Source organism: Anthonomus grandis, chromosome 9 (genome assembly GCF_022605725.1).
Source record: "Anthonomus grandis grandis chromosome 9, icAntGran1.3, whole genome shotgun sequence".
Classification (NCBI taxonomy): Eukaryota; Metazoa; Arthropoda; class Insecta; order Coleoptera; family Curculionidae; genus Anthonomus; species Anthonomus grandis.
The window spans coordinates 3,141,940-3,167,461 of record NC_065554.1 but is presented as its reverse complement, the minus strand read 5'-3'; the positions used below and the strand labels follow the sequence as shown (position 1 = coordinate 3,167,461).

The window sequence follows — 25,522 nt, the reverse complement described above, 5'->3', positions numbered from 1 at the left end:
TTACATGAGGATTGTGCCGATAATGAGCCAGGTACTAATAATTATGTTTGTGACAATTGTCGTTGATTAATTAGCATTTGGACTCACTTGCCCCATGTGGGTGACTCACTTACCCCTATAACTAGGGGCAAGAGAGTCATTCTTCTTTTTTTGTTTTAAGTTTGATATTTTTCCGAAGAGTTAATGTTTAGTTTATTTTTAAGGTTATGTTAGTTTGAAACCAATTAAACTCGTGTTACAAACGATGAAAGTTTTTTTATTTCTAAAACTTAGTAAGTTATACGCCGCAGAGCCTTAAGGTGACTCACTTGCCCCATCTTCCCCTATAGTGATTTGCTTTATTTGAAATTTCATGAAAATTTTTAAAGGATCTTTTACACGTTGCGTAACGAGCTTTTTCGCGTTTGAAATTTACGCACCATTTCAAACGCGAGTGATATTCACAAACAAATAATCGTTCAATTAATTTTGAGATTTTAATATAAGAATATCGTGTGTATCTTTTAGTAAATAATGTTTTACAATAAAAAGTTTTTATACAGAGTGTGCCATCTAAGCGGTGCTAATACCAATTTTCTTATTTTAAATGTGATACCCCATATGTTATTATATTTTTGGATTCTCCACAAAATTCCAAACATTTTGATGTATCACATGCGATACCTTTATTTGATTGTTTTTAAGATACAGGGCGTTAAACGAATTTTGAAGTCCCGGCTTAAACACATGTAAAATCCTCGGACAAGATGTACTCGTTTATAATGGAACCTTGCTTATAGTGGACTAAAAATTAGTCTACTGTGTCTATCATAAGCGAGGTTTTCCGGGAAGTCCCCGAAACGATATTTTCTGATGCAATAGTAGACAAGCTTTTATTCAAGCTCGCGCTTGCAGTTATTTTGTGGGTGTCATTCGAGGTGCCGTATTTGTCTTGAGACTTTTAAAAAATATGGAGAAAAAGGTAAAACGGGCTTTTACACTACATGAAAAATTAGCAATAATAAGTGATATTGAAAAAGGAACTTCTCAGGCGAATGTGTGTTTAAAAATGGGGTTAAGAAAATCCACTGTATCAAATATTTGGAAGAATCGCGAAAAAATTCAAAATGATTAATGAAATTAATGGGCGAGTTCACATGCAGCTCTGGATGGATTGACCGCTTTAAAAAAAGCCTTAAAAAAGGCATAATATTGTTTTTGGAAAAATATGCGGCGAGTCGGTCCCAGTAGATAGAAATATTACAGATGACTGGTTGGCACCTGTTTGTCCTCTGATAAGTAATGACTATACAGAGAATGACATATTTAATGCCGACGAAACTGGGATTTTTTATAAAATGTTGCCCGATAAAACTCACAAATTAAAAGGTGAAACATGCAGTGGGGGAAAAATGTCAAAAAACCGTATCACAGCAATGGTTTGCGCTAATGCTTCTGGAACCGAGAAACGAAAATTACTCATTATAGGTAAGTTTAAGAGTTCATAAATGTAATTTGAAATTTTTAATTCGATTAGAATTTTTAGATTTGTTTTGTTGTTTAATACATACTGTGGTTTAAGTGTTACGAATACATTCTCTGTTGTTTCAGGAAAATTTCAAAATCCCCGGTGCTTTAAAAACGTTAAGACTCTTCCTGTGGTCTATTCTTGGAATAAGAAAGCTTGGATGACCTCACTGATTTTAAAGATGATTTAAAAAAGTGGGACAGAGAGCTCTTCAAAGAAAATCGAAAAAATTTTATTGCTAGTGGATAATTGCCCGGGAATTAGACTCCATTGTATCAAGTTAGTTTTTTTACCACCTAATGTACCATCAGTTCGAGCTCAGTCCATGGAACAGAGTGTCATTTGGAGTTTGAAACAAGTTTATAGGAAACCAATGCTGATGAAAATAATGGAGACTATGGAAAATACTACCAATATTCACAAAAGCATTACTATTTTGGAAGCTGTAAATTTGTTAAGTCTTGCATGGAATGAGGTTTCTACGCGAACGATCCGTAATTGTTTTCGTCATGCCGGGATAGGGAATCCAATCCCGTAATACAGGATCCCGCAAATGCGGGATCCCTCCAAGTTTCTGCGGGATCAACATTGCGGGATCTGCGGCAATCAATATGAAAATTCCGTATTCGACAACAAAACTACAAACGTCTTTTAAAACGCCCCAGAAAGCAAAAAAACCACTCACAAATAATTACGGACTTATCTAGTCGGACATCTGTCGGGCTGCCGACGCTTCGTCGCCCGGGATTTCCCGCTGGGCTATTGGAAATAAGTAAAAAAAAAACAAACAGGTTATTTTACTTTCCGATTTATGTGTGTGCGTAAGTGGAAAGCGTTTAACTAGTGACTGGAAACGATTTCTTCAGTTAAATAAATTACGTATTACATCGAATGTAAACTAATAATCGCTAAAATGAGTGTCAGTGTGGTTTATAAAGAGAATAAAGGCTCAACTTTAGTTTGGAAACATTTCTTAAAATCTGAAGATGGTTTTACAGCTAAATGTAAGTTATGCCCAAGCATTATTAAAATCTCTGCTCGTTCTACCAAAGGTCTTCACACCCACTTACAAACGAAGCATAATATGAATTTAAAATCCAAGAATAACAGCGAGAGTGATGTTATTGACATTGATAATGCCAGTACTGCCAGTAGCTCGAAGAGTTCGTTTACTAGTTCTGTCCTTATTTCTAAGCGCTCAGGCTCAGACATTAGTTCTTCTATGCTACCTAAGAAAATAAAAATCACGGAATATGTTCAATCTTAGAAAAAAGTGTCGATGGAAGAAAGAGTGTCCCGAATGGTAGCTAAAGATGGTATACCGTTTGCAAAGTTTATCACATCGATCGATATGCGCCAACTATTTGAATCAGAGGGCCACAAATTGCCTTCTTCTGCCGGTACGGTGCATGGAAGAACTCGAGGCTCTAAAAAAATCCAAACAGCGATTCACAATAACATTTGATGAGTGGTCATCCTTAAGAAATCGGCGCTATTTAAATCTCGATCTGCATGCTTATAACGCTAGATCCGTTAGTCTTTGGAACTTAGGACAAGTGAGAATCCTCGGTAGCTTTCCTGCCGAATCATGTGTAACAGAAATTGAAAAAAAAAACTGAAGGAGTTCGGCATCCACCTTGAACGAGATATTGTCGCAGCAACGACAGATGGTGCCGCAGTCATGAAGAAAGTGGGCAGATTGTTATCAGTACATCATCAACTGTGCTATGCTCATGGACTGCAGCCAGTGATGGGCGTCGACGCGTCGACTTTGATTGTCGACCTCGACACGTCAACTATGTCAACAATGTCGACAATGGAGATCTAGGTTAGGTTTAATGTTTATTTTTATTAGTTCCTGTCCTCTCAGAAGTGTAAGGGGTTCTCTATCCCGTCTCCTCTGTGTAAATCGATGAGAGAAATTATATTTTAATTGATTTATTTCATTAAGTGACATAAAATGAGTGGAAGAAAGTGCAACAAGAACTTTCAAGAACTTAAATTTGATTTGATCAAAGAAAATGGGAAATATTCAGCAAAGTGTAGATTCTGTGATAATATTATTAAAAATACCGGCGCTAGAAGATTACAAGCTCACAGGTAATTACAGTAAATTTATAATTCCCATCCTTCCCGTGCACTATAAAATTTTAAAATTTGGTTTTTTACATAATATCTTATAATAGAGGTAAGCTACATAAGATTTTTATTTTATAGCTTCTTTTTTCTTTTATCCTCTCCTCCTCTTACTTCCTTGTAAAACTTTTCAGAAATTGCACAATAGAAATATTTATTAAAATAATAAATACATAAAAAAATAGATTTTATCCACTCCTTCTACATCTTGTAAAATGGTATAGTAAATTGACTCTTTCCCCAATATTTTTATAACCAATTAATTATTTTAATCTTTAAAAAAACTTTAATAAATCGGTAAATCAAATAATACGAACTTTTATATTATTATTTATTATTTTAGAAATATTTGCAAGGAAGTTCGCCGTCGTAGTACTAGTGCTTGTAGTAATATGGTTGAGGGTATGAACCAAAATGAAATAACGACAGTAGAATTAGAAGATGATGATGATTTTCCTGTTGTACCTGAAAGTAGTGGTACAGTAAGTTTACTAATAAATAATCATACACAGGGTGGAATTCTTACGTGGAAAAAATTTAAAGAATATGACTATGGTAATAAACAATGACTATTATACAAAATTAAATTCACAAAAACATTAAAATCAAGAACAGTGACCAATGAATTTTTATTTATTTAAAATGGGACAGTTCTTATATTAATATATTTTGATAAATTAATTACACACAAAATTCAAAAGTTTTATATATTGCATAAATAATATAATATCGCATTTTTGATATCGAATTGATTCTATTTAAGAATTGCTTCCTGCATACTTACATAAATTTACTATTTTTTATTTTATTTAGAGCGCACATTCAAAAAATGGTCAATGTATTCAAGTTGAGGCTTACTTAGTGTCGGAAGATGGATCGCTTGTTCCAGTTGGTTCAACGGATTCACATAGTACCAATAATACAGAAGAAGTCGCGGCTCCTGATGTAACCGAAGAAAGTTTCCCTAACTCTAAAAATAATACAAATTTTGCAAAAAAAACAAATGAAGATGACTTGGGGATAATTCGAAAGCCCCCAAAAAGAAATTTGTTAACGACACTGGTAATGTCTAATAAAAAAAGCAAACTAGCTGATTCTGATATAGAATCTTCATCAACTTTATCTGTTAACGATGCAATAAATTTAGATCCTACTAATACTCTATCTGGAAAAAAAAGACAGCTCAAACAATCAAGAAAAATAACGGAATATATAGATGTTTTAAGAGAAAACGAAGATGAAAAAATAGATCTAGCATTGGCTAAATTTATATTTGGATGTAATCTACCCTTTAGGGTAGTTGAATCACCTTTATTCAAAAACTTCATTAGGACAATTCGTCCTGCGTATGTTGATCACATACCTGGCCGTAAAAAACTCAGTACAACACTATTGCAGACATGTTATAAAGAGTGCCTTGATAGTGCTCGCAAAGAGGTTAAATCAGATTCGGTCATTTTGTGCGATGGTTGGAAAAAATCATCTAGCAACACCAAGATCGTTGTAACAATGTTACACTCGACCGATGGAGAGAGTGGTTTTATTGATGCCTGGGATTTAACGACTGAATCAGAGACTGCAGAGAAACTTGCTGAGATAATTATACAATCTAGAGAAATTGCTAAAGAAAAATATAATGTTGATGTGTACGCTGTAGTTTCTGATAACGCTAGTGCAATGGTTAAAATGGGATCTCTCTTAAAACATTGTTTGTGGCACAGTACTTGTAACAGTCACACAGGCAATCTTTTAGCAAAGGATATATTGGACAAGAAATTGCTGGAAAATGTTGTTCTTGTGCTTAAAGAGTTCAAGCAACCTGACTTCGAAAAAATGATTTTAGATGAAGGAGGTCGAAGAATTAAACTTCCTGTAGAGACGCGTTGGTGTTCATATCGTAATGCGTTTAAGAGTTTTTTGGAAAATTTAGATTACATGAAAAAAATTATAGCAGCTACAAGAAAAAAAATTAAGCCGAAAGTTACTGAATTAATATTCAATGACGACTTTGCTGATGACGTCCAAAGAAATTTAGATATACAAAATCCAATTTGTAATCTTATTAATAGCTGTCAGAGCGGGGATACTTCGTTGGCAGATGCTGTGAATCTTTGGCTCGCATTGGAGGTACCAGAACCTTTTGCAGAAAAACTAAAAAGCAGACAAGAAATGGCATTAAACGTTTATGCATTGACAGCATACTTTTTTCATCCAACATATGACAATTCAAAATTATCCTCGTCTCACACTGGAAAAATAAATTCTTTTCTTTTTAAACATCTCAACAACAAGGGAATAGAGGAATGGGATTCTTTTAATATCAGATCAGGTAAATGAATATCCATAACTTTTATAAAATAAATACTTATAAACTTTTTTGTAGGTATATTCGAAATTCTTTACAAGAAGAACGTAACGAAGCCGTTAGTATTTTGGAGAATGGCTATGATGGAGTGCCCAGTCTTGGGCTCCTTGGCTCTTAAGTTGCTTAAAATTCCGGCATCTTCTGCTCAAATTGAGTTTATTTTCAAATTGGGGACACGTACATACACCTCTTAGAAACAGATTATTTTTTAACCATTCGAAAATGTTAGTGCATCTTTATTATACCCTTACCCTTAATACTAAAAACACAATACAAAATATTGAGTTACTTAACCCTGATGATGATGACTATGATGAGGAAGATGACTAAAATTCTAAATTAAATTTATATTAATTTTTAATAGGTATAATATATGATATATTATAAATTTTTGTATTTTTTTATTTTAATGATACCTAATTGTTGACATGACATTGTCGACGCCGCCCAACCCTGACTGCAGCTAGCTGTTTGCGACGTACTTTACAAAAAAACACATCAAGAGGAAGAATATCTACAAGAAAAGAGTGGATCAGATTTAACTTATAGTAGCAAGCCTGACAACAGTGACAGCGAGGATAAAGAACAGTGCTACTTCCTTTCCGTAGATCAAGAATTTCCAGAGGTAGATTTACTACCAAGTTACAGGTAAAAAAAAACTATTTCTCAACTTAAAATAAACTTAAATAATATATTTGTTTCAGGACGCTGATTCAGAAAGTACGACAAATTGTAAAATATTTTAGTTCAAAATCTCCCATGAGAAATTATACCATGAGACTTATTGCAAAATTATATTAAAGGAAAATTTGGCAGCGAATTGCAAATGGTCAAAGATTGTGAAACACGTTGGAGCAGCTTTGCAGCAATGATTTCAAGGTTCAACCTCGTCAGAGAGTGTTTATTTAAAGCTCTCATTGATCTTAAAATTACATCATCTTCATATTCATTTACTGAGGATGAATGTAATACGTTGACAGATATTGAACGTGCATTAGAACCAGTTAAGCTGGCTGTAAGCGTTTTGTGCCGCAAAGATGCAACACTAGTTACTGCTGAAACTACACTGCGATTCATGATCAGCAAATTGGAAAGTCATCATAATTCTGCATTGAGTAAAGAAATGGCTAAAGCTTTACGTTCTAGGATAAAGGAGCGCCGTTCATCACTGACAAGTATGTTACTGTATTTGGAAAATCCAGGCAAATATCTGTAACAGTCAGCATCTACCAACAGTCAAGATAGATACATGTTTACTTCATAGCAAGTCAAGACTACGAACAGAAATAAAAAGTTTGATTGAGTGGCTGCAAATAGAGAAGTCTTTAGAAGGCCAAACCGAAGCCCAGACCACTTATGTTGAGGTTGTTGAGGAGGATGAAGAGGATAATATACCTTTATCTAATCTAACAACAAAACGTGAACTATCGGCATTAAATTTAGAAGAGGAATTGAATCGTAGTCTTCGTACTGCCTGGATACCAGAATCAAACGCTTCTCCTATGACTGTACGAGCACGAGTAACACTTGACCAGTTACTAAATCATGAAATGACCTTGTTTGAATGCGGAGGGAATAGGGGTATATACTTGGAAGCTGTTTACAACTGTGTAAAGTCTATTCCGCCGACAAGTGTCGAAACTGAGCGTGCATTTTCAGCTGCAGTATATATTTGCAATAAGCTAAGATCAAACTTAAAAGATGATACCTTGGATATGTTATCTTTTCTCCGAAAATACTTCCAAAATCAATGTGACAAGTGACCTTTAAACTAAGTACTTGAACCACTAACTAATGTATTTTGTATATGAAATAAACACTTTTTTGCATCTACCATAGTTTGTTTATAATTGCATAAGACATAAGACCTTTTCTTAGCAATTAGCATGTTTAATAGGTTTATTACAAAAAGTTATATATATATTGTTAACAATCTCGCATTCTTGCGGATCCGCGGGAACGATGATTTTTATCCCGCAGGTTTGCAGGATTGAAGTTTTGGTGCGGGATTGAATTCCCTATGCCGGGATACCAAAAGCAACAGCTACTACTACTATGGAATCCGATCCCGAGACCTTCCACTGGCCGAGCTGATAAGAATAAATAAATTAATGGTTTTAGAGGATTTTGAGGAGTTAATGTCGATAGGAACGTTACTGTAAGAGAAGAATTATCTGATGCAGACTTGGTAAATCAAACACTTCAGGAAGAAGAAGTTGAAGATATTGAAGATGATACACTAGAAGAAACCGAGGTAACCACAGAAGAGGCTCTTAGCTGTGTACAAATATTACAACGTTATTTTCTACAGGAAGAGAACAGCACTCACTGTGTGTGTGTTTTCAAAATTAAATAAACTTAAACTTATTTTGCAATACAATTATATAAAAAAGCACTCGATTCAAAGTAAAATCACCGACTTTTTTGAGAAGTAATGTTTTTATAAATATGTAGGATTGTGTATGTACATATACATACATATGTATGTATGTACCTGTTTATAATATAGTTTTTAATTAAATTGTGCATACATAATTTGTTTCATTTCATAAGATGGACACTCGGGTATAATGAACTATATCTCTCGGTCCCCTCAAGTCCATTATATGCGGATTACACTGTATTTGCCGGTCACATAAACTTTGGATTTCAAATATCCCCATAGGAAAAAATCTAGCGGAGTCAAATCGGGCGATCTTGGTGGCAATTCAAAAGGTCCTTTAGAAAAATAGTGTCCATATAGTTTCGAACAGGTCTTGCAAAACGGGGAGGCGCACCATCTTGCTGAAACTGGATCAGGGAATAGAACAGCTAGATTTGGAATTAGTTTTTGTAAAAACTGAAAGAACCTTGCTCCATTTAAATTTTCTTAGAAGAAAATTGGGCCTTTTTGCGATTTATTTTTCCGTTCAGCATAAATTTCGACTCATCGGAAAAAAGAAGGTTTTCTGTAATAAGATTATTATTCTGCATACATTCCATAAATTGTTCACACAATTCAATTCTTCTATCTGCATCCTCCTTATTGAGTTCCTGGAGAATTGTTAGTTTGTAGGGATGAAATTTTTCTGCTTCAAGAACCCTTACTACTGAATACTGGCTCACTTCCAATTCGCGCGCTCTCTGCCTAGTGGGAATATTAGGCAAAAAAGAGCGGGCTGACGTTTTCGGAGCGATGTACAGTTGTTTCAACCGTAACCATCAATGTTTGTGTTCAAAGAAATCTTTGTTTTGAGATAAATATATATCGTTATTTACTCAACTAAAATTAGTAATATTAATTCTATATTAAAAAAGTTAAAATTGTAATTTTTATAAATTAATGTAAGTTTATTTACGTTTTTAATTTAAGTTAGCGGCATTTACAGTGTTTCATTCAAAAAAACGTTTCTTGTATTTAAATAATATTTTGTGTTGTGAAGTTTTTAACTATCAAATTATTGTATTTTGGTGCTTACTCCCACTCAGAAAATCGCAGCAAAGGACGCTTACATTAGGCCTATGCCGTGTGCATGCAGGTAATAGAACAAAAATGTATAAGTAATAGTATAGTATTTTATTAACCGGGGGTCTTATTGTATTAAACTTCTGAAATTAACTTAAGTTTTAATTTAATATAATTTATGTTCAAATTGCTAGGAAACTGACTAGTAACGCTGAGCAAGTCACTATAGAAAGTGACGATGAAGAACTTTTAGAAGAAATTGAGAAAATGTACAATTAGAAAATGAAGAATAGGCAATGGAAGGTAATCATCACCAAGAAGAAGAAGAAGAAGATGAAGAACTTTGATCATAATGCTCACGATGATAGACAGGCAAAAAAAAAATTAAAATCATTTGCAAGTCGTTTGTTGCCGAACTAATCGACGGGCTCATTGATATCACGCCGACGTCGGCCTCCCACTTTTTTTTGTCTGAGATATTTAAAGGGCTTAGAAAAGTATATTTTTTTTAGTTTTGTTGAAGTAGTGATTTGTTTGGGGGTAAATATTTATTTGGCTGCCCGCGTCCACGTGGCGTCGTTATAATACGCGTTTTCCATATTTGCCAAAAGACAGCCAGCTACCAACTTAATTTTTTTTTTATCGTGATTGTGAAATATTATCAATTTATAACTGTTTTATAAAAGGTATAGTGACAATTATTATGGTATTATCGTAAGTAACTTTTTACTTATTTTTTTTTAAGATTGGTGCTATGAATTTGCCTGGTTCATCAGGTTATAAACAAAATTACGACAAAAGAAGACCTTTGAACGATGAGGAGTTACAGCGTTATCTCGATGAAGATCTTTCTTCGGATGAATCCGATCAAGACTTTGACAGCGATGATAGTATAAAAGATCGCGATTATGTTGCCTCAAGCTCCGAAAGCGAAAGTTCTGCTTTAGACGATATAGAGGAAGTGGTTACGCTAGCTTCAGAGGATGGAATCCCTACACCAAATATCCCTAAATCTCTACCGAATGGAAAGAAGTCACTGGCGATAACCAAAAAATCTTTATTTTTAGTGGTAGCCATGGTCTAAACTCCAATATTGATTTTACAAATATGTGTATTATTAACTTCTATTTTCTGTTTGTTACTGATGATTTGTTGGAAATAATGGTGTTGGAAACAAACCGAAATGCTGAGCAATGCATTCAAAAACAAAGTCGGCTTAAACCCAAAAGTCGTTTAGCAGTTTGGAAGCAGGTGAATAAGGATGACATAAAATCATTTATGGGAATCATCCTCTACATGGGTATGGTGATTTATCCTTCCATAGAAGCATATTGGAGTCAGAAAAAAAATTATAAAAATACAGTCGTTCCGCCTGTTATGTTCCGAAACAAATTTCAGGCAATACTAAAGTTCTGGCATTTTTCAAATAATGAGGATCCTTTAGCTCAAAACAATCGTCTTCATAAACTTCAGCCGCTATTGGAACATCTAAATTCTAAATTCAAAGAAATTATAAAGCCAGGACGAATAATTGCTGTCGATGAAAGTTTCAACATTTCGCGGTAGGCTCAATTTTAGACAATATATACCAGGAAAGAAGCACAAATATGGAGTAAAACTATTTAAAATGTGTGACCAAAAAGGATATACCCATTCTGTATCTGTATATGCAGGAAAGAATGAGGCAGTAGAAAATTCCTTACCGACAAACATTGTTTTAAAACTTTGTGAAAACTATTTAGATAACGGCAGAGTAGTTCTAAATGATAACTTTTACACAAGCTTGCCTCTTGCAAAAAACTACTTGATCGAAAAACACATAACTTGGGAACACTAAGAAAAAATAGAAAGGAGTTACCCAAAGAAGTTGTAAATGCAAAAATAAAAAAGGGTGAAATAGTGGGAAGAGAAAACGAAAACGAAAATAGTGGTGTCAAAATGGAAGGATAAGAGAGACGTCTTAATGCTTTCAACATACCATGATCTAGAAATAAGAGATACCGGAAAAAAGAACAGAAAAAATGAAAATATAATGAAACCTGCTTGCACCATTGATTATAATTCTGGAAAGGCTGGAATTGATCTATCTGATCAAATGTCAGCGTACTCTTTTCCTTTAAGAACATCTGTTAAATGGTACCATAAGGTTGCAATAGAGTTTCTTATGGGAACAGCTGTGGTTAATTCTTTTATTATACAGGGTATTTCTTAACCTATACGCATAAACTCGGGAAATTATTACTAATGATAAATAATGACAAATAGTGAAAAAAAATTTAAGTAAAATATTTTTAGTTTCTGAGATAATTTTTTTTTCACAAAAATGTAATAACTTTATCAGGTGGAATTTTGTTTTCAAATTAAGAAGTAAACAAGTCCGGATGATGTTTATTATGTTTAGTAGTACCTACTTTGCTATCAGTTGATACGGTTGTGGTCGTATTTCGTTTTTTATTAAAATTATGCCGCATATATTTTCAAATGAGGAACTAATGGACATGTTACTGGCATACGGGGAATCAAGACAAAACAGTGTGGCTGCAGCTAATCTTTATGCACAAAGGTTTCCTCATAGGTATCATCCGTCGCGTGAAGCTTTTTTGCGTGTGGTTCAGCGGGGTAGAGAAACTGGAAACATGGTGGAGCCATTAGACCTAGGCGCATTTTAAATCTGGATAATTTGATTTTAGATATCATCGAAGAGCATCCTGACATAAGCACTAGAACAATTGCAACGCAAAAATGGATTATCACCAGTCACAGTTTGGCGAATTTTAAGGCATGAATTGAAGACAAGAGTTAATAAAGGTGCTATGTCCATTTTTTTCAAAAAATGACTTATTTGTATATTTGGTTACCTAAAGTCGTAATACAACCCCTGAATAACTCAAGATTCTTAAATTGTTAATAATAAGGATTATTTTAATTGATAAAGGTACTATGTCCTATGACTAAGTACCCTTTTTAATTAGATAAAGGTGCTATGTCCATATTTAAGGACATAGCACCTTTATCCACTAGATAGTGGGAAAGTTTTATTTACATGGTAGGTGCCATGTAACATTTTAAGGTTATGTTTGTTGTTTATCACATCGTTCAACATGGGGTCGAGAAGTAAAAGAATGTTAGAATTAGTAAAAAACAAGAAAATATGTGTTTTAAATAAAGGTAAGTCCGAATAGAGAATTTTTTTGTAGATAGAAACTGTATTTTGTACTTCCTTAGAGGTCAATACCAATGCGGTGATTTTGGAGCAGCCAAGCACTAGTGGGCTTCAAAAGAAGGTTAACTCTAAAGCAGGTAAGCATATTAAAACATTTTTTACTACCTTTATGAATTAATGATCTCTTTTTAATAACAATTTACCCCCTCGATGCGATTCAATTTTTTATTTAAAAAAATACATATATAATATACATTACTTGAGTTATTATTACATACATACCTACCCATGTACATAAATTAAATTTTTAGACTATATGGATAATTGTACTGATGAAAGTGTTATATCAGGCAGCGAATATTCCCCTTCCAGTGAAGAAGATTCAGAAGAGGATTCTGATAACTCAAATATTTCTTATTCGACGAGTCTCATAAACAAATATCCGGATGTTGATAGAGTCAAACGTAAAATGTTTCCGGATAACCAAAAAATTAAAAAGGTAAAGCTAAAAAATGTTAAGATTAAGAAATAAAAATAGAAATTAGAAATAAGTATAAATTTAATAAATAACTAAGATATTTTTAAGGTTCCGACAAGCAGCAGGGAAACCCCGGATAGGATTGACGTCATTGACGAAGTGCAGGAGGAAATACCTCGGGAAATACGTATAGAAGACCATAACCAGCAATTCCATGTTACTGCCGATGGAATAAGTAAAAGAGAAATTGTTAAACCAGTTTTAAAAATAACTAAAAAAAGAGTCCGGAAACCTGATAATTGGAAACGAAATAAAGCGGCAAAGTTAAGACAACAAGGTAAAGAATATATTTCTCAAAAGACTGGTAAAGTGATGGAAGCAAAAACAATTAAAAGAGATTTTCTGTGTAAAGAAAAATGTAGAATAAACTGTACTGAGAAATTTAGTATTGCAAGCAGAGAAGAAATTCTAAGAAAATTTTATAAGCTAGATACAAATTCCAAAAAAATTTTAATTTTTAAAAGTATTAAGATGCAGGAAGTTATTCGTCACCGCCCTCGTAAAAATATAAAAGCGAAAGCTTACAGCTTTAAATATTTTATTACGTGTGATAAAGAAAATACACTAGTGTGTAAAGATGCTATCTGCTCTTTATACCGAATTGGACGAAAAAAAGTCTTTAAAGCTCAAAATGACTTAAAATCTGGCCAGGTAATGCCCTCACCACATAAGCAAGGGCATTACAAAAATCCAAAAAAAATATCCGATGAAGTAATAAACTGCATTGAAAATCATATCAAGCAGTTTCCTTCAGAAGAATCACATTATTCTAGGACTAAAAACCCACATAAAAAATACCTTTCCCCTTTACTAAATATTAACCGACTTCATCAACTGTATATAGAGGATTGTCAAACAAAAAAGCTCGAAACTAAATATTTCGTAAAGGCCTCTTTTTACAGACATATATTTGAAACAAGGTTTAACTTATCTTTTGGTGTACCAAAAAGTGATAGCAGTTTATGCGATGCTGGAGAGAACTCTTTAGAGTACTCGAATAATTTTCAACTTGCTTTTGCGCAGCAGAAAGTTGACCGCGAAGCAGTAAAAATGTCCAAAGAAAAATGTTACATAACAATGGTTCTTCAACAAACGATGCCTTTGCCAAAGCTATCAACGTCAAAATCTTTTTATTTAAGACAAATGTGGCTATACAACTTTGAAGTCCACTGTTTAACCAGTTCTAGTCATAAGTCCTATTTTTTTACATGGACTGAGGATATTGCCAATAGGGGAAGTAATGAAATAGCTTGTTGCTAGTTGTTGTTTGCTACGATTTTGTCTGCTTCTTAAAGAAGAAAATCCCCAAATTGATCATTTAATAATTTGGTCAGATCAATGTGGGGGACAAAACAAAAACTTCTCCATTATTAACCTTTTCAATACCTAATATTAAATAAAATATTTAAGATCATTGACCATAAATTTCCCGAAGTTGGTCACAGTTACCTTGACTCTGACAGAGACTTTGGAAGAATAGAAAAGGTTCTTAGAAAACATCAGAATATTTATATACCAGACCAATATCGGGAAATTATTAGATCTGCGAGTACCAAACAAAGTGTATGCCTTAACATGGAACATTTTTTTTATTGCTTTGAAACTCTACCTGCAAAACTTCATTTAAACAAAAGACTCACTAATAGTCTTGACCAAAAAATAAATTTTCGAGATAAAGTGAAGTGGCTAAGAGTAAGTTGTTTTGGAAAATACTTTTACAAAACTAGTTTAGATCCGTTTACCCCATTTATGGAAGTTGACTTACAAAAAAAAAGAGAACTGATAGTACAAAGTAATCAAGTTGTTTTACAAAAGTTACCTAAATGCGGTGGTTTGACTTCTGAAAAAATTTCAAATCTACAAGATCAACTTAAGTTTATTCCAGCAGAGTATAAATGGTATTATGATATTGTTTTAGAAGAATGTTTGAAAAACCCTAAGAAAAAACGTAATTCATGTTAAATTTAAATGTTTCTGTGCCTTTGTTTATAAATTTTTAATGTATCTTACTTTGCTTTTGTTAATCTGCAAATAAAATTTAATTTCCAGATTATTTAATAGTTTTTTTTTATTATTTTTTAAAAATTTAAATACAACATAGGTGACATAACACCTTTCTCCACTCAAGTTTATACCAACATCTGCATAAAATGTTGGTTGATTAAGGTGCTATGTCCATTAAAATTAAAATTACTAAAAAAGTATAAATTCTAGAAAAACAAAAAATATTATATAAAAAAGTACAAAACGATTCTAATCTAATAAGATATTGGTAATTTTTATAAAATTTATTAAAAAAAATATATAAGTGAAAACGCGTTTCCTTCAATTACTCAATATCTGAAAAAGTGGACATAGCACCTTTATCAACTCATGTCTTAAATTACTGTATCCATTTCACGTCCAAAGGGTACAAGCTTTACTTCCAAGGGATCATGCGCCTCGAGTAAACTTTTGCGAGTGGTTGTTACATCAGCAGCAGTTAAACCCAAACTTTACCAGAAACATTTTAGCTACGGATGAAGCAATTTTCACACGCAATGGTATTCACAATTTTCGCAACACGTATTTTTGGGCCGTTGAAAATCCGCATGCCATTCGGTGAACAAACTTTCAACAACGATTTTCAGTAAATGTGTTGGCTGGAATTGTAAACGGAATACTTATTGGCCCTTTCATTTTGGATAATCGTCTAACTGGTGCTCTTTATTTACAATTCTTGCGACAAAATTTGCCGGTACTCCTTGAAGAAGTCCCTCTTCACATTAGGCAGAATTTGTGGTTTCTTCACGATGGTGCTCCACCACATTTTGCGCGACCAGTGCGACGGCATTTGGATCGAATGTGCCCCGAACGATGGATAGGCCGAGGTGGTCCAATTGGATGGCCTCCTCGATCACCCGACCTTAATCCGCTTGACTTATATTTTTGGGGCCACCTAAAATCTGTGGTGTATGTAACCGAAGTTGACAATGAACAAGAATTAAGAAATCGGATATTTGCTACCGCCGAGGAAATTCGACTACAACCTGGATTAGCAGCTGTCTGCAACTCTTGGATTAGGCGTGCTCAATTATGTATTGAAAGTCATGGAAATAACTTCGAACAATTACTATAATAGTTAAATAAACATTTATTTTGGAGAATTTACGTTTTTTTTTAAATTTTAATTAATAAGTCGTTTATCTCCGTAACTAAAACTATTTTACTAAATTTTTTTTCACTATTAGTCATTATTTGCCGTCAGCAATAATTTCCCAAGTTTATGCGTATAGGTTAAGAAACACCCTGTATATAAGACTGTACATCCAGAGTCTAAAATTTCGATTACACAATTCCGTGAAGAACTAATCAATAGCCCATTTTGGGAAGAAAACGCCGCCACTAGTGAACCGTTAGAAAAAAAATGTAAAACAGAAGCACATACAGGGTGTTTGGTGCATCGTGTGCCAAACTGAATTCAGTGATTGGGGAGGTCTTTGGCTACCTCTTCAGCCCTCATAAAAAAATCTTGCTCAAACAGATTTTTTTATTTAAAAAATATTCAAAATTTAAAAGTTGTTAACTTTTACTAAATTTTATTTTCGACCTTTTATTTGCAATGTTTGACGCTTCTTTCGAAACTAAAATTACCCGCCAGCGACATCTAGTTTTTTTTTTTACAGCGCTGCAAACATTTTTTTTCAGTAAAAAATAAGCTTAAACGTCAACTTTCGGTTTAAATAAAAAAAAAACTAAAAGTGATCATGATCTCCCAATTTTTTTAAAAACATCTCTAGTCTGTTTCCATTCTATTGATGTGCAATATGTCATAAAAAGTAATTGGTAACATGACTAATTTTCAAATTTACTAAACATAGTCGCAATTTTCTAATATTCAACAGGTGAATAAAAACAAGTTTTTGTCTTAATCAGCGATTCAAAGCAGGGAAAATAACATTAAAAAAACAAAAATAGCCTTTTAAACATTTATTTCATCATTTACAAATCCTGCTCAAATTGTTCACCTCTGTTTCGAATGCAGGCCCGACATCTTTGTCGTATTTCTACAGTTGTAGTCCGAAGTCCATTACATGGCGCAGTAGCCATGTAATCTTATTTTTTAGTTGAGACATCATTGCCTCTGCTGTCTAACGTGTGCGCTAGATTTGTGTACTCCACGATTCTTTCATTCGGTTGTATTTTCTCGTTAAGTTTTGTTGTTTTTTGTTACGTTTTATTAAGTTTCTGTTATTTTTAAACTTTGTTGACTATTTTGTTGTTGCAATGGCGACATACTCTAACGAAGAATATGCGGATATCATAATGATTTATGGTGAGGCCCGTGGTGTCGCTCGTGCAGCGCAACGGCTTTACCACGAACGCTTTCCTGGTCGACGATTGCCTGGCCGCAGAGTTTTCCCAGACACATACCGGCGATTACGCGAGACTGGGAGTGTCACTCTCCGTGAACCAAGGGGACATGTTGTGCGACATAATGTTGAAGTGGACGAAAGAATACTGGCATTATTTGAAGAAGAGGACACAAGAAGCATTAGAGATGTGGCGGCACAACTTAATATTTCAATATGGAAAGTGTGGAAGGTCCTTCGACAAAACGAAAAATATCCATTCCACGTGACTCGTGTTCAAGGTACGTAGTTTACGTAGTTATTTGACGTTACCTTTGTTTAGCAGGTAATGAAAATTCGTCACTTTTAGCAATTTAATGGATATTATGTTATGACATGACATACTTGAAAATCTTTTAGTGCAATGATTTACTGCTCCAGAGGAATTAAAATGATTTTTGTTTGTTGCAGGTCTTGAGGGTGGTGACTTTGACAGACGAGTTCACTTTTGTCGGTTTTTGTTACACACAGATGTGGAAAATCCTGATTTTTTAAAAAGAATACTGTGGACGGACGAATCTAAATTTACCAGAGAAGGGATTCTTAACTTACACAACTTGCACCACTGGGCACCGAAACAGGAAAACCCACATGTCAAAAGACAAAACTCGATTCAGTGTGAACGTTTGGGCAGGAGTGATTGGGAATCAGGTAATTGGACCACATTACCTACTCGATAACCTCAATGGCGATAATTATTTAGAGTTCCTGCAAAATGATCTGTCGGAATTATTGGCCGAGGTGCCCGTGTTTAATGAAGATGTGCCCATAGTATTTCAAAACGATGGCTGTCCCGCGCATTGGCGTTTAACTGTGAGGGAATAACTTGACAATGTGTTCCCCAATTCGTGGATTGGGCGCGATGGGCCTATTGCATGGCCGCCACATTCCCCAGACTTAACTACATTAGATTTTTATGTCTGGGGACGTGCCAAAGAGCTGGTATACGCCACAGAAGTTCCAACGAGGGAGGTACTGATACAACGCATAGAAGCAGCCTTTAATACAATCAAAAACGAAATACGACTTCGGACTACAACTGTAGAAATACGACAAAGATGTCGGGCCTGCATTCGAAACAGAGGTGAACAATTTGAGCAGGATTTGTAAATGATAAAATAAATGTTTAAAAGGCTATTTTTGTTTTTTAATGTTATTTTCCCTGCTTTGAATCGCTGATTAAGACAAAAACTTGTTTTTATTCACCTGTTGAATATTAGAAAATTGCGACTATGTTTAGTAAATTTGAAAATTAGTCATGTTACCAATTACTTTTTATGACATATTGCACATCATTAGAATGGAAACAGACTAGAGATGTTTTTAAAAAAATTGGGAGATCATTATCACTTTTAGTTTTTTCTTATTTAAACCGAAAGTTGACGTTTAAGCTTATTTTTTACTGAAAAAAAATGTTTGCAGCGCTGTAAAAAAAAACTAGATGTCGCTGGCGGGTAATTTTAGTTTCAAAAGAAGCGTCAAACATTGCAAATAAAAGGTCGAAAATAAAATTTAGTAAAAGTTAACAACTTTTAAATTTTGAATGTTTTTTAAATAAATGTTCACTCAAAACCATTAAAACCCAGTATAAAAAAATCTGTTTGAGCAAGATTTTTTTATGAGGGCTGAAGAGGTAGCCAAAGACCTCCCCAATCACTGAATTCAGTTTGGCACACGATGCACCAAACACCCTGTATAATGAAGGAAACAATAGACAAATGTAAAAGGAATCGAAAGATTAGAAAGAGGTGTATAGAATGCTACAAGAGGCTATTAGCAGCCGGAGGAACAGCTGAAGCCGCAAAAGCGAAGAACGTAACCACATTTTGTGATACTTGCGACGTCAAACCATTTTTTTTAGGAATACCTGTTTTTATTTGCGTTTTTTAATAACTTTTGATACTTTCATATAAATATATATTTTTTTCTTTTCCATTTTCTTTTATTCAAACGGGTTTGTAAGCAATTAATAAATTTTGATTGTCTTAAAAACGTCTACTATTAATTTGCAACTTTGGTGTTAAATACGTTTATTTTTTGAAAGCTTTCTACATTTTTTAATATTTTTAATTTTTACTACTCTATGCACCTAAAATAACATTAGTTATGACTGTATCATTCGTTATTTGCCAAGCCATTCCTACTAATAGTAGTTTATACAGGGATTTGTCCGCCAGCGACCAACAAATGTTTTAAGTCAAGCCAGATAATGACCGCGCGCGGCCAAGCGGCATGTAAATAACTAATACCTATGACAGCCAACGGAACATGCGGCATGTAGTGAAATACTATTAATTCTAGGCGGCTAACGTGTTAAATAAATGAAAATTTTATTATTATTGATTTTTTTTTAATAAATTATCGTTTCATATTTTAAACGAATGAATATTATTTAATAACATAAGTTTACAAATAACACTATTATTTATATTTTGTATAAATTTATAATAGGGATTTCAATGAATAATAACACTCTTTTCAGTATGCTGAAAAAATCAACATCAGTACTTTTTTTTTGCAAAATAAACGATTTTTTTTGCATAAAGAGGTATATTTTATAATTTCATATGAAAGTTGAAGTCTTTACAAAAAAAAATAAGCGCCGGATGAAGTATCTAAACCATCAAAAAAAGGGTTCTCGCATAGCTTGAAAAATACCCAAAAATACCCAAAAAAATCTTTTTTTTCGAAAACCTAATTAACTTAAAATTTAAAAAAAAAAGTCGAAAAACCGTTTTACACTCTTTTTCACCACCATCCCTCCGCTCTTGGGAAAATTTAGTTCCTGCTATTTTGATCTAAGTATGTGTAACTTCTATTTCTACCATTTTTCGCTCAGGTTAATCTGTTAGGAATTTTTATTTTTCCAAAACCGTAGTACACTCGCACTATAAAACAAATAATTTTCACCTTTAAAATCGCAATTAAACAGGTATTTCCCGTTTGGTTCTATTTCCAAACTTTCTTTACGTTTTTAAAAAGTTGACAGATATCTGCATCTACACAATGACAGACAATCGATCATCGATCACTTGATCTAAAAAAGGTAAAAAGCTTTGTGCAGTTGCGGAGTGAAATGACGTTTGAAGAAGCGTGAGATATCCTTACGAATTTATATATCTTGAACACATATTTCGGTTTCTCATTACGATTTTTAAGTGATTTATCCGGAACACACCTCCGAATGATCATCCCACGCTGTTACCTAGAAATGCGAAAATGTATAAAATGAAATGTTAAATTAAAAATTTCTCTTACTTGACATTCGCGACTACAATACCACTGATTGCCGCAACCAGCGCAAACAAATTGTGCAGATTTCTGGTTACAACCTTGACATTGAGGAACTTCTTCCCCATCTTCTGATATAGTTTCGTCTTTTGGCCTAATCGAATCATTGGTTTCGTCTATAACAAGACGGTCTGGTTGGTCTTCAAGTTCATCATCCACCTAAAAGATTTAAAGATTAATTTAGAAACACTATTAAAAAGCAAAAAATATATAAAATATCTACTAACCGAATCAATTTTCTTTCCTACGCCATACTCATTTCCTAGAGGGGTAATGGTTATTTCATTTCGCGCCTAAAAAAGTTATTTAATTAGAGAGTTTCAATATAGTATAGTCAATCTATCAAAAAAAGGCCGTCTTGACGAAAAAATACCCTGTAATTTTTTTTTGCGGAAATCGTTAGAATAGTATTCAAAAAAGTTAACTTGAAAAATGTGGGGTCAAATCGTACCGGTCTTCTGAGAAAACTCGAAAAAATTTTGGATTTCATTTATCTCGAGAATGGTAGGTTACAAATGTTGTTGGGGCATCATTTTCTACAACTAAAAAATGACAAGATTTACTGCTTTGCAAAAAAAGAAAATCGAAGAAATGGTAAAAAATGACATTTTAAGCAGATTTGACAATGGAGGAGTTATCGTATCGACATTGAATTAAAAAAAAACTGAGGAACAAAATAAGCAAATTCAGGTATTGAATAAACAAATGGAAGAACTGAAAACAGAAATAAATGAAATCAAACTTGAAAAGCAAAAATCCGATCAATTTTTGAGAAGAAAAAATTTGAGAATAATTGGTGTGGAGGAACAGCAAAATCAAAATGGGTTTGGACATTAAAAGTGGAGATATTTTAGAAGCCTATAGAATAGGAAAAAAAGAAAAAAAGTCCAAAAATTACAGATCTTACGAGACATGGATTGGAACTGATTAAAGTACGTATTGTGAAATATGAACAAAAGAATGTTTGGACTCAATATGTTTATTTAAACAACAAAAAACACTACATTCAGAACATTGAAAGTATTAATTTAATTCACCATTAATTAATCTTACAAGTTTAAGCCTCGTTGTTAAGAAAGAAAGAAAGAAAGAAAGAAAGAAAGAAAAAAATAACAGTGGTCCCAACACTGAACCCTGGGGAATGCCGCATTTTAGGGATCTAAAAGCAGACAAACGCCCAGACACTGTAACCTTCTGAGTACGATTTGATAGATAGGACTCAAGCCATCGCAACGTTACGCCCCTAAAACCATATTTATCGAGCTTAGATAACAGTATTCCATGATCCACACAGTCAAATGCTTTGGATAGATCACAAAACACTGCCGCCGATGACTCTCCAGAATTCAAGGACACATAGACGCTCTCCAAAAAGCTAAAAACAGCATCATGAGTCCCTTTACCGGCTGGAAATCCAAACTGATTTGCAGACAAAATGCCATTATGATGTAAAAAGGACAAAATTCTGCTTTTTACAAGTTTTTCAACTATCTTAGAGAGGGTAGACAAAATAGAAATGGGACGGAAGTTACAAGGCTGATCCAAATCTCCACCCTTATGAAGAGGGATAACCACTGCCTCTTTTAAACATGAAGGAAAAATGCCAATATGTAAAGAATTGTTTATGGCAGAAACTAAAGCATTTAAGGCTGAATCAGGCAAAAAGAGTAACAACCTCGAAGATATCCCATCAGCTCCAGAAAAAGCATTGAAATTTCTCCTGCTGAAAATTCTTCCCATATAATGAGATGAAGATAATACAGTATTATATGGCATTTTAGCAAGAATAGCTTCATGGTCGGAAATACCAGATGGGAGTACTGTGCATAAAACGTCATCAAAATTTGTACAGAAATAGTCAATTGTAGTTGCAGATGAAGAAGTTATTCGTGTGGGAGAAAGAACATGCATTTTCAAGTCGTAAGAATTTAAAATACTTAAAAGAGAAGTACGTGGCAAGGTTTCATCAGTGTAGTTGATATTAAAGTCACCAGCCAATATAACCTTAGAATGTAGGGACAACTGGGATAAAAGAGAATCAATTTTGTCCAAAATCATAGCAATATTTCCTGTATGTGGCCTAACACAAAGAATATATAAATTAAAACGCTTACAAAAAGAAAGAGAGAATTCAAATACATTCTCTAACAGAAGATTATCATACTTATCAATATTACAAAAAATCGTTTCAATTGTTTGCCTAGCCAAGATCATGGTTCCTCCATGTATAGATTGTTGACGACAAAAATTTGATATAGGAACATATCAGATATTAAAAAACATTCACTAGGCCTCAGCCAGTGCTCAGTCAGAAGTACAATATCAGGAAAACTACATGTGTCCAGCAAAAGATGAAGCTCATCCATCTTGTTTCTTAGGGATTGTATATTAAGAATAAAGATACTTAAGCTTTTCGAAGAGCTAAATTCAATTCTACTAGTAGAATATGAACATGATTGAGATTCAACCTTCGTGGACATGTCTATAAGAAAGAAGAATTCAATTCACGATCAGTACTTAAGTTCAGACTTATTAATTTGATGATTCAAAGACAATTTATTCGATGAAATATTAATTTTAAAATATTTGAAAATATGTGCACGTAATAATGATGCCAAGTCTGAACCAAAGTTACTGGCGTGATTAGACTCTAAAATCCCATACAGATTAATATTATTTGCATGAAAAGTACGATAAAGGGCCTTATTACTATTATAGATAACATTATGGTTTAAATAAGTATAAGGGCTTGTCATCACTAAAGTGTTTGTATCAACATGATTTTGAATTAAATTTTTTAAAACATCAGATGAAGAACAAATTCCATTTAACATTACTATTAAAAAATCTTCTTTCGTAAAGTCCTTAACTAATTTTGTTATTATGTAATTGTCATTTTAAAAAATTATTTTTTTAAATTGTTTGTTGTGCTCCTGTTTTCCTTTTTTACTTATTTACTATTATTGTTTTTATTATTGTAGTTTTTTTTTAATTTTTTAATATTATATTTTTTGTTAGTTCTTTTTTAAGTATTTTAATTTTTAAAGCTTAGTTTAACATGATAAATGTTGAAGAGTTTTTGGATGGGTTAAGCCAATATAATGAAAAGAAAACATATTATAATAATGGCATAAAACAAGTTGATTTAACAAATGTAAACAACTTATAGGTTCTCTGCTTCTAATTGCGAACTGTTTATCAGAGATCTTAATATGGAAATTTTTCCAGGCGACACTAACATAGATTTAACAAAAAATAATAGAACAGTTGAGTCAAGCTTAATATTCTTGCAATTCGAGGGTTTCTTCAAGCAATAAATAATATCACTAGGAAAGCGGAAGAAACGGAGTCTAATATTGATCATATTTTTTAAAATATGTTCATATTTTTTAAAAAGATAAATTCAAATTAAAGTTATTTTAAACTGAAACCATAGATTTTGAAATCATCTATCACGGATCAAAAAACTGTTTTTTAATCTGATTAAAAACGAATCCTGGTCTGACGTTTATTCTGATACTAATCCTAAATCTGCGGCTTCAGAATCTATCACTATATATATATTATACAGGGTGACAATTTCAAGAGTAGCCATGGCTTATAATTTTTAAACCGTAAAAGATATAAAAAAATGCTTAAAACCGTTTCTATAGTAACAAGGGGGAACCAAAATGATGAATTTTTTAGGGATATACTATCATCCCCCTAACCCCCAGAGCCACCCCCTTAAAAATTTTAAATTGGAAGGGTAGTCGAGTGATACCTTGTTTGAAAGGTCTATTAATTCCCTATATTATGCGACCCTACTTATAATAATCAATGCATTTATTTTAAAGTTATGCCAATTTTAATATTTTATTAAAGGTTATTTAAGTGTTTTTTAATTTCTTATAAAATTAACATATTTTGAAAATGTCATAAAATATTTAACATTTGAACATTAGTACAAATGGTTAAAAACTAGGAAAACACTCTGCAATATTGCGTTTATTCTATTTTTAAAACAATAAAAATCTGCATTGAACTTTAATTATTTTATTAAATGCTCAAAGTGGCTTCCATTATTTTGCAAGCAAAAGTACAATCTGTTTTCAAACTCTTGACGAACATTTCTAAAAACTTCAGTTGTTAATAATCGGCCCTCTTGTGTAATTCTTTGTTTTAGCTCCTCAATGGTGGCAGGCTGCGTTTTGAAAACGACCGATTTTAGGTGACCCCAAAGAAAAAAATCGAGAGGGGTGAGATCTGGCGATCTTGGCGGCCACTCAATAGGTCCTCTTCTACCAATCCATTGGTCTGGATAATGATTATCTAGCCACTCTCTAACAGGCATTACATAATGTGGTGGGGCCCCATCTTGTTGAAAATGCAATAAATTTTCATCAAGAACAAGATCTCCATTTTCATCCCTTTGGTTTTCCAATTCCGTTATTACTAAAGGCTCAACAGTTGTTTCTAACATTTCAGCATAAATTTCTCCATTTAGATTATCATCAATAAACAATGGCCCAATTATATTATTCCCTAGAATTGCGGCCCACACATTTATTTTTTGGGGATATTGGGTGTGCCCTTCCCTAAAAATATGGGGATTCTCATCACTCCAGTAACGGCAGTTTTGCTTATTAACGTTACCGTTTAAATAAAAAGTGCACTCGTCACTGAAACAAATGTTTTTTATAAAAC

The 25,522-nt window shown here is 33.3% G+C and overlaps 2 protein-coding genes across 11 annotated transcripts in view; one reads left to right on the top strand and one right to left on the bottom strand.

Moving 5' to 3' along the window:
- The first annotated feature begins 12,088 nt into the window (after nt 1–12,088).
- LOC126740737 (uncharacterized) lies at nt 12,089–15,123 on the top strand. 2 transcript variants are annotated; one of them, XM_050446896.1, is made up of 3 exons: nt 12,089–12,753; nt 12,928–13,115; nt 13,203–15,123. In XM_050446896.1, the coding sequence occupies exons 2-3, from the start codon at nt 12,933–12,935 to the stop codon at nt 14,412–14,414; spliced, it is 1,395 nt and encodes a 464-aa protein (XP_050302853.1). In that variant the 5' UTR covers nt 12,089–12,753; nt 12,928–12,932; the 3' UTR covers nt 14,415–15,123. The 2 variants fall into 2 exon arrangements, with proteins under 2 accessions (XP_050302853.1, XP_050302852.1); XM_050446895.1 differs by having other exon boundaries at nt 12,089–13,115.
- Nucleotides 15,124–18,964: 3,841 nt separating this feature from the next.
- LOC126740735 (uncharacterized) overlaps nt 18,965–25,522 on the bottom strand; it is a 105,943-nt gene continuing 99,385 nt past the window's right edge. For 7 of the 9 annotated variants that reach the window (XM_050446884.1, XM_050446883.1, XM_050446889.1 and 4 more), the window contains 3 exons: nt 21,064–21,129; nt 20,804–20,995; nt 18,965–20,750 (listed from right to left, as the gene is read on the bottom strand). In XM_050446884.1, the coding sequence (XP_050302841.1) occupies nt 20,709–20,750; nt 20,804–20,995; nt 21,064–21,129 (300 nt within the window). In that variant the 3' untranslated portion in view covers nt 18,965–20,708. The remainder of the gene's footprint in view (nt 20,751–20,803; nt 20,996–21,063; nt 21,130–25,522) is intronic. The other 2 variants (XR_007661980.1, XM_050446886.1) reach the window with 2 other exon arrangements.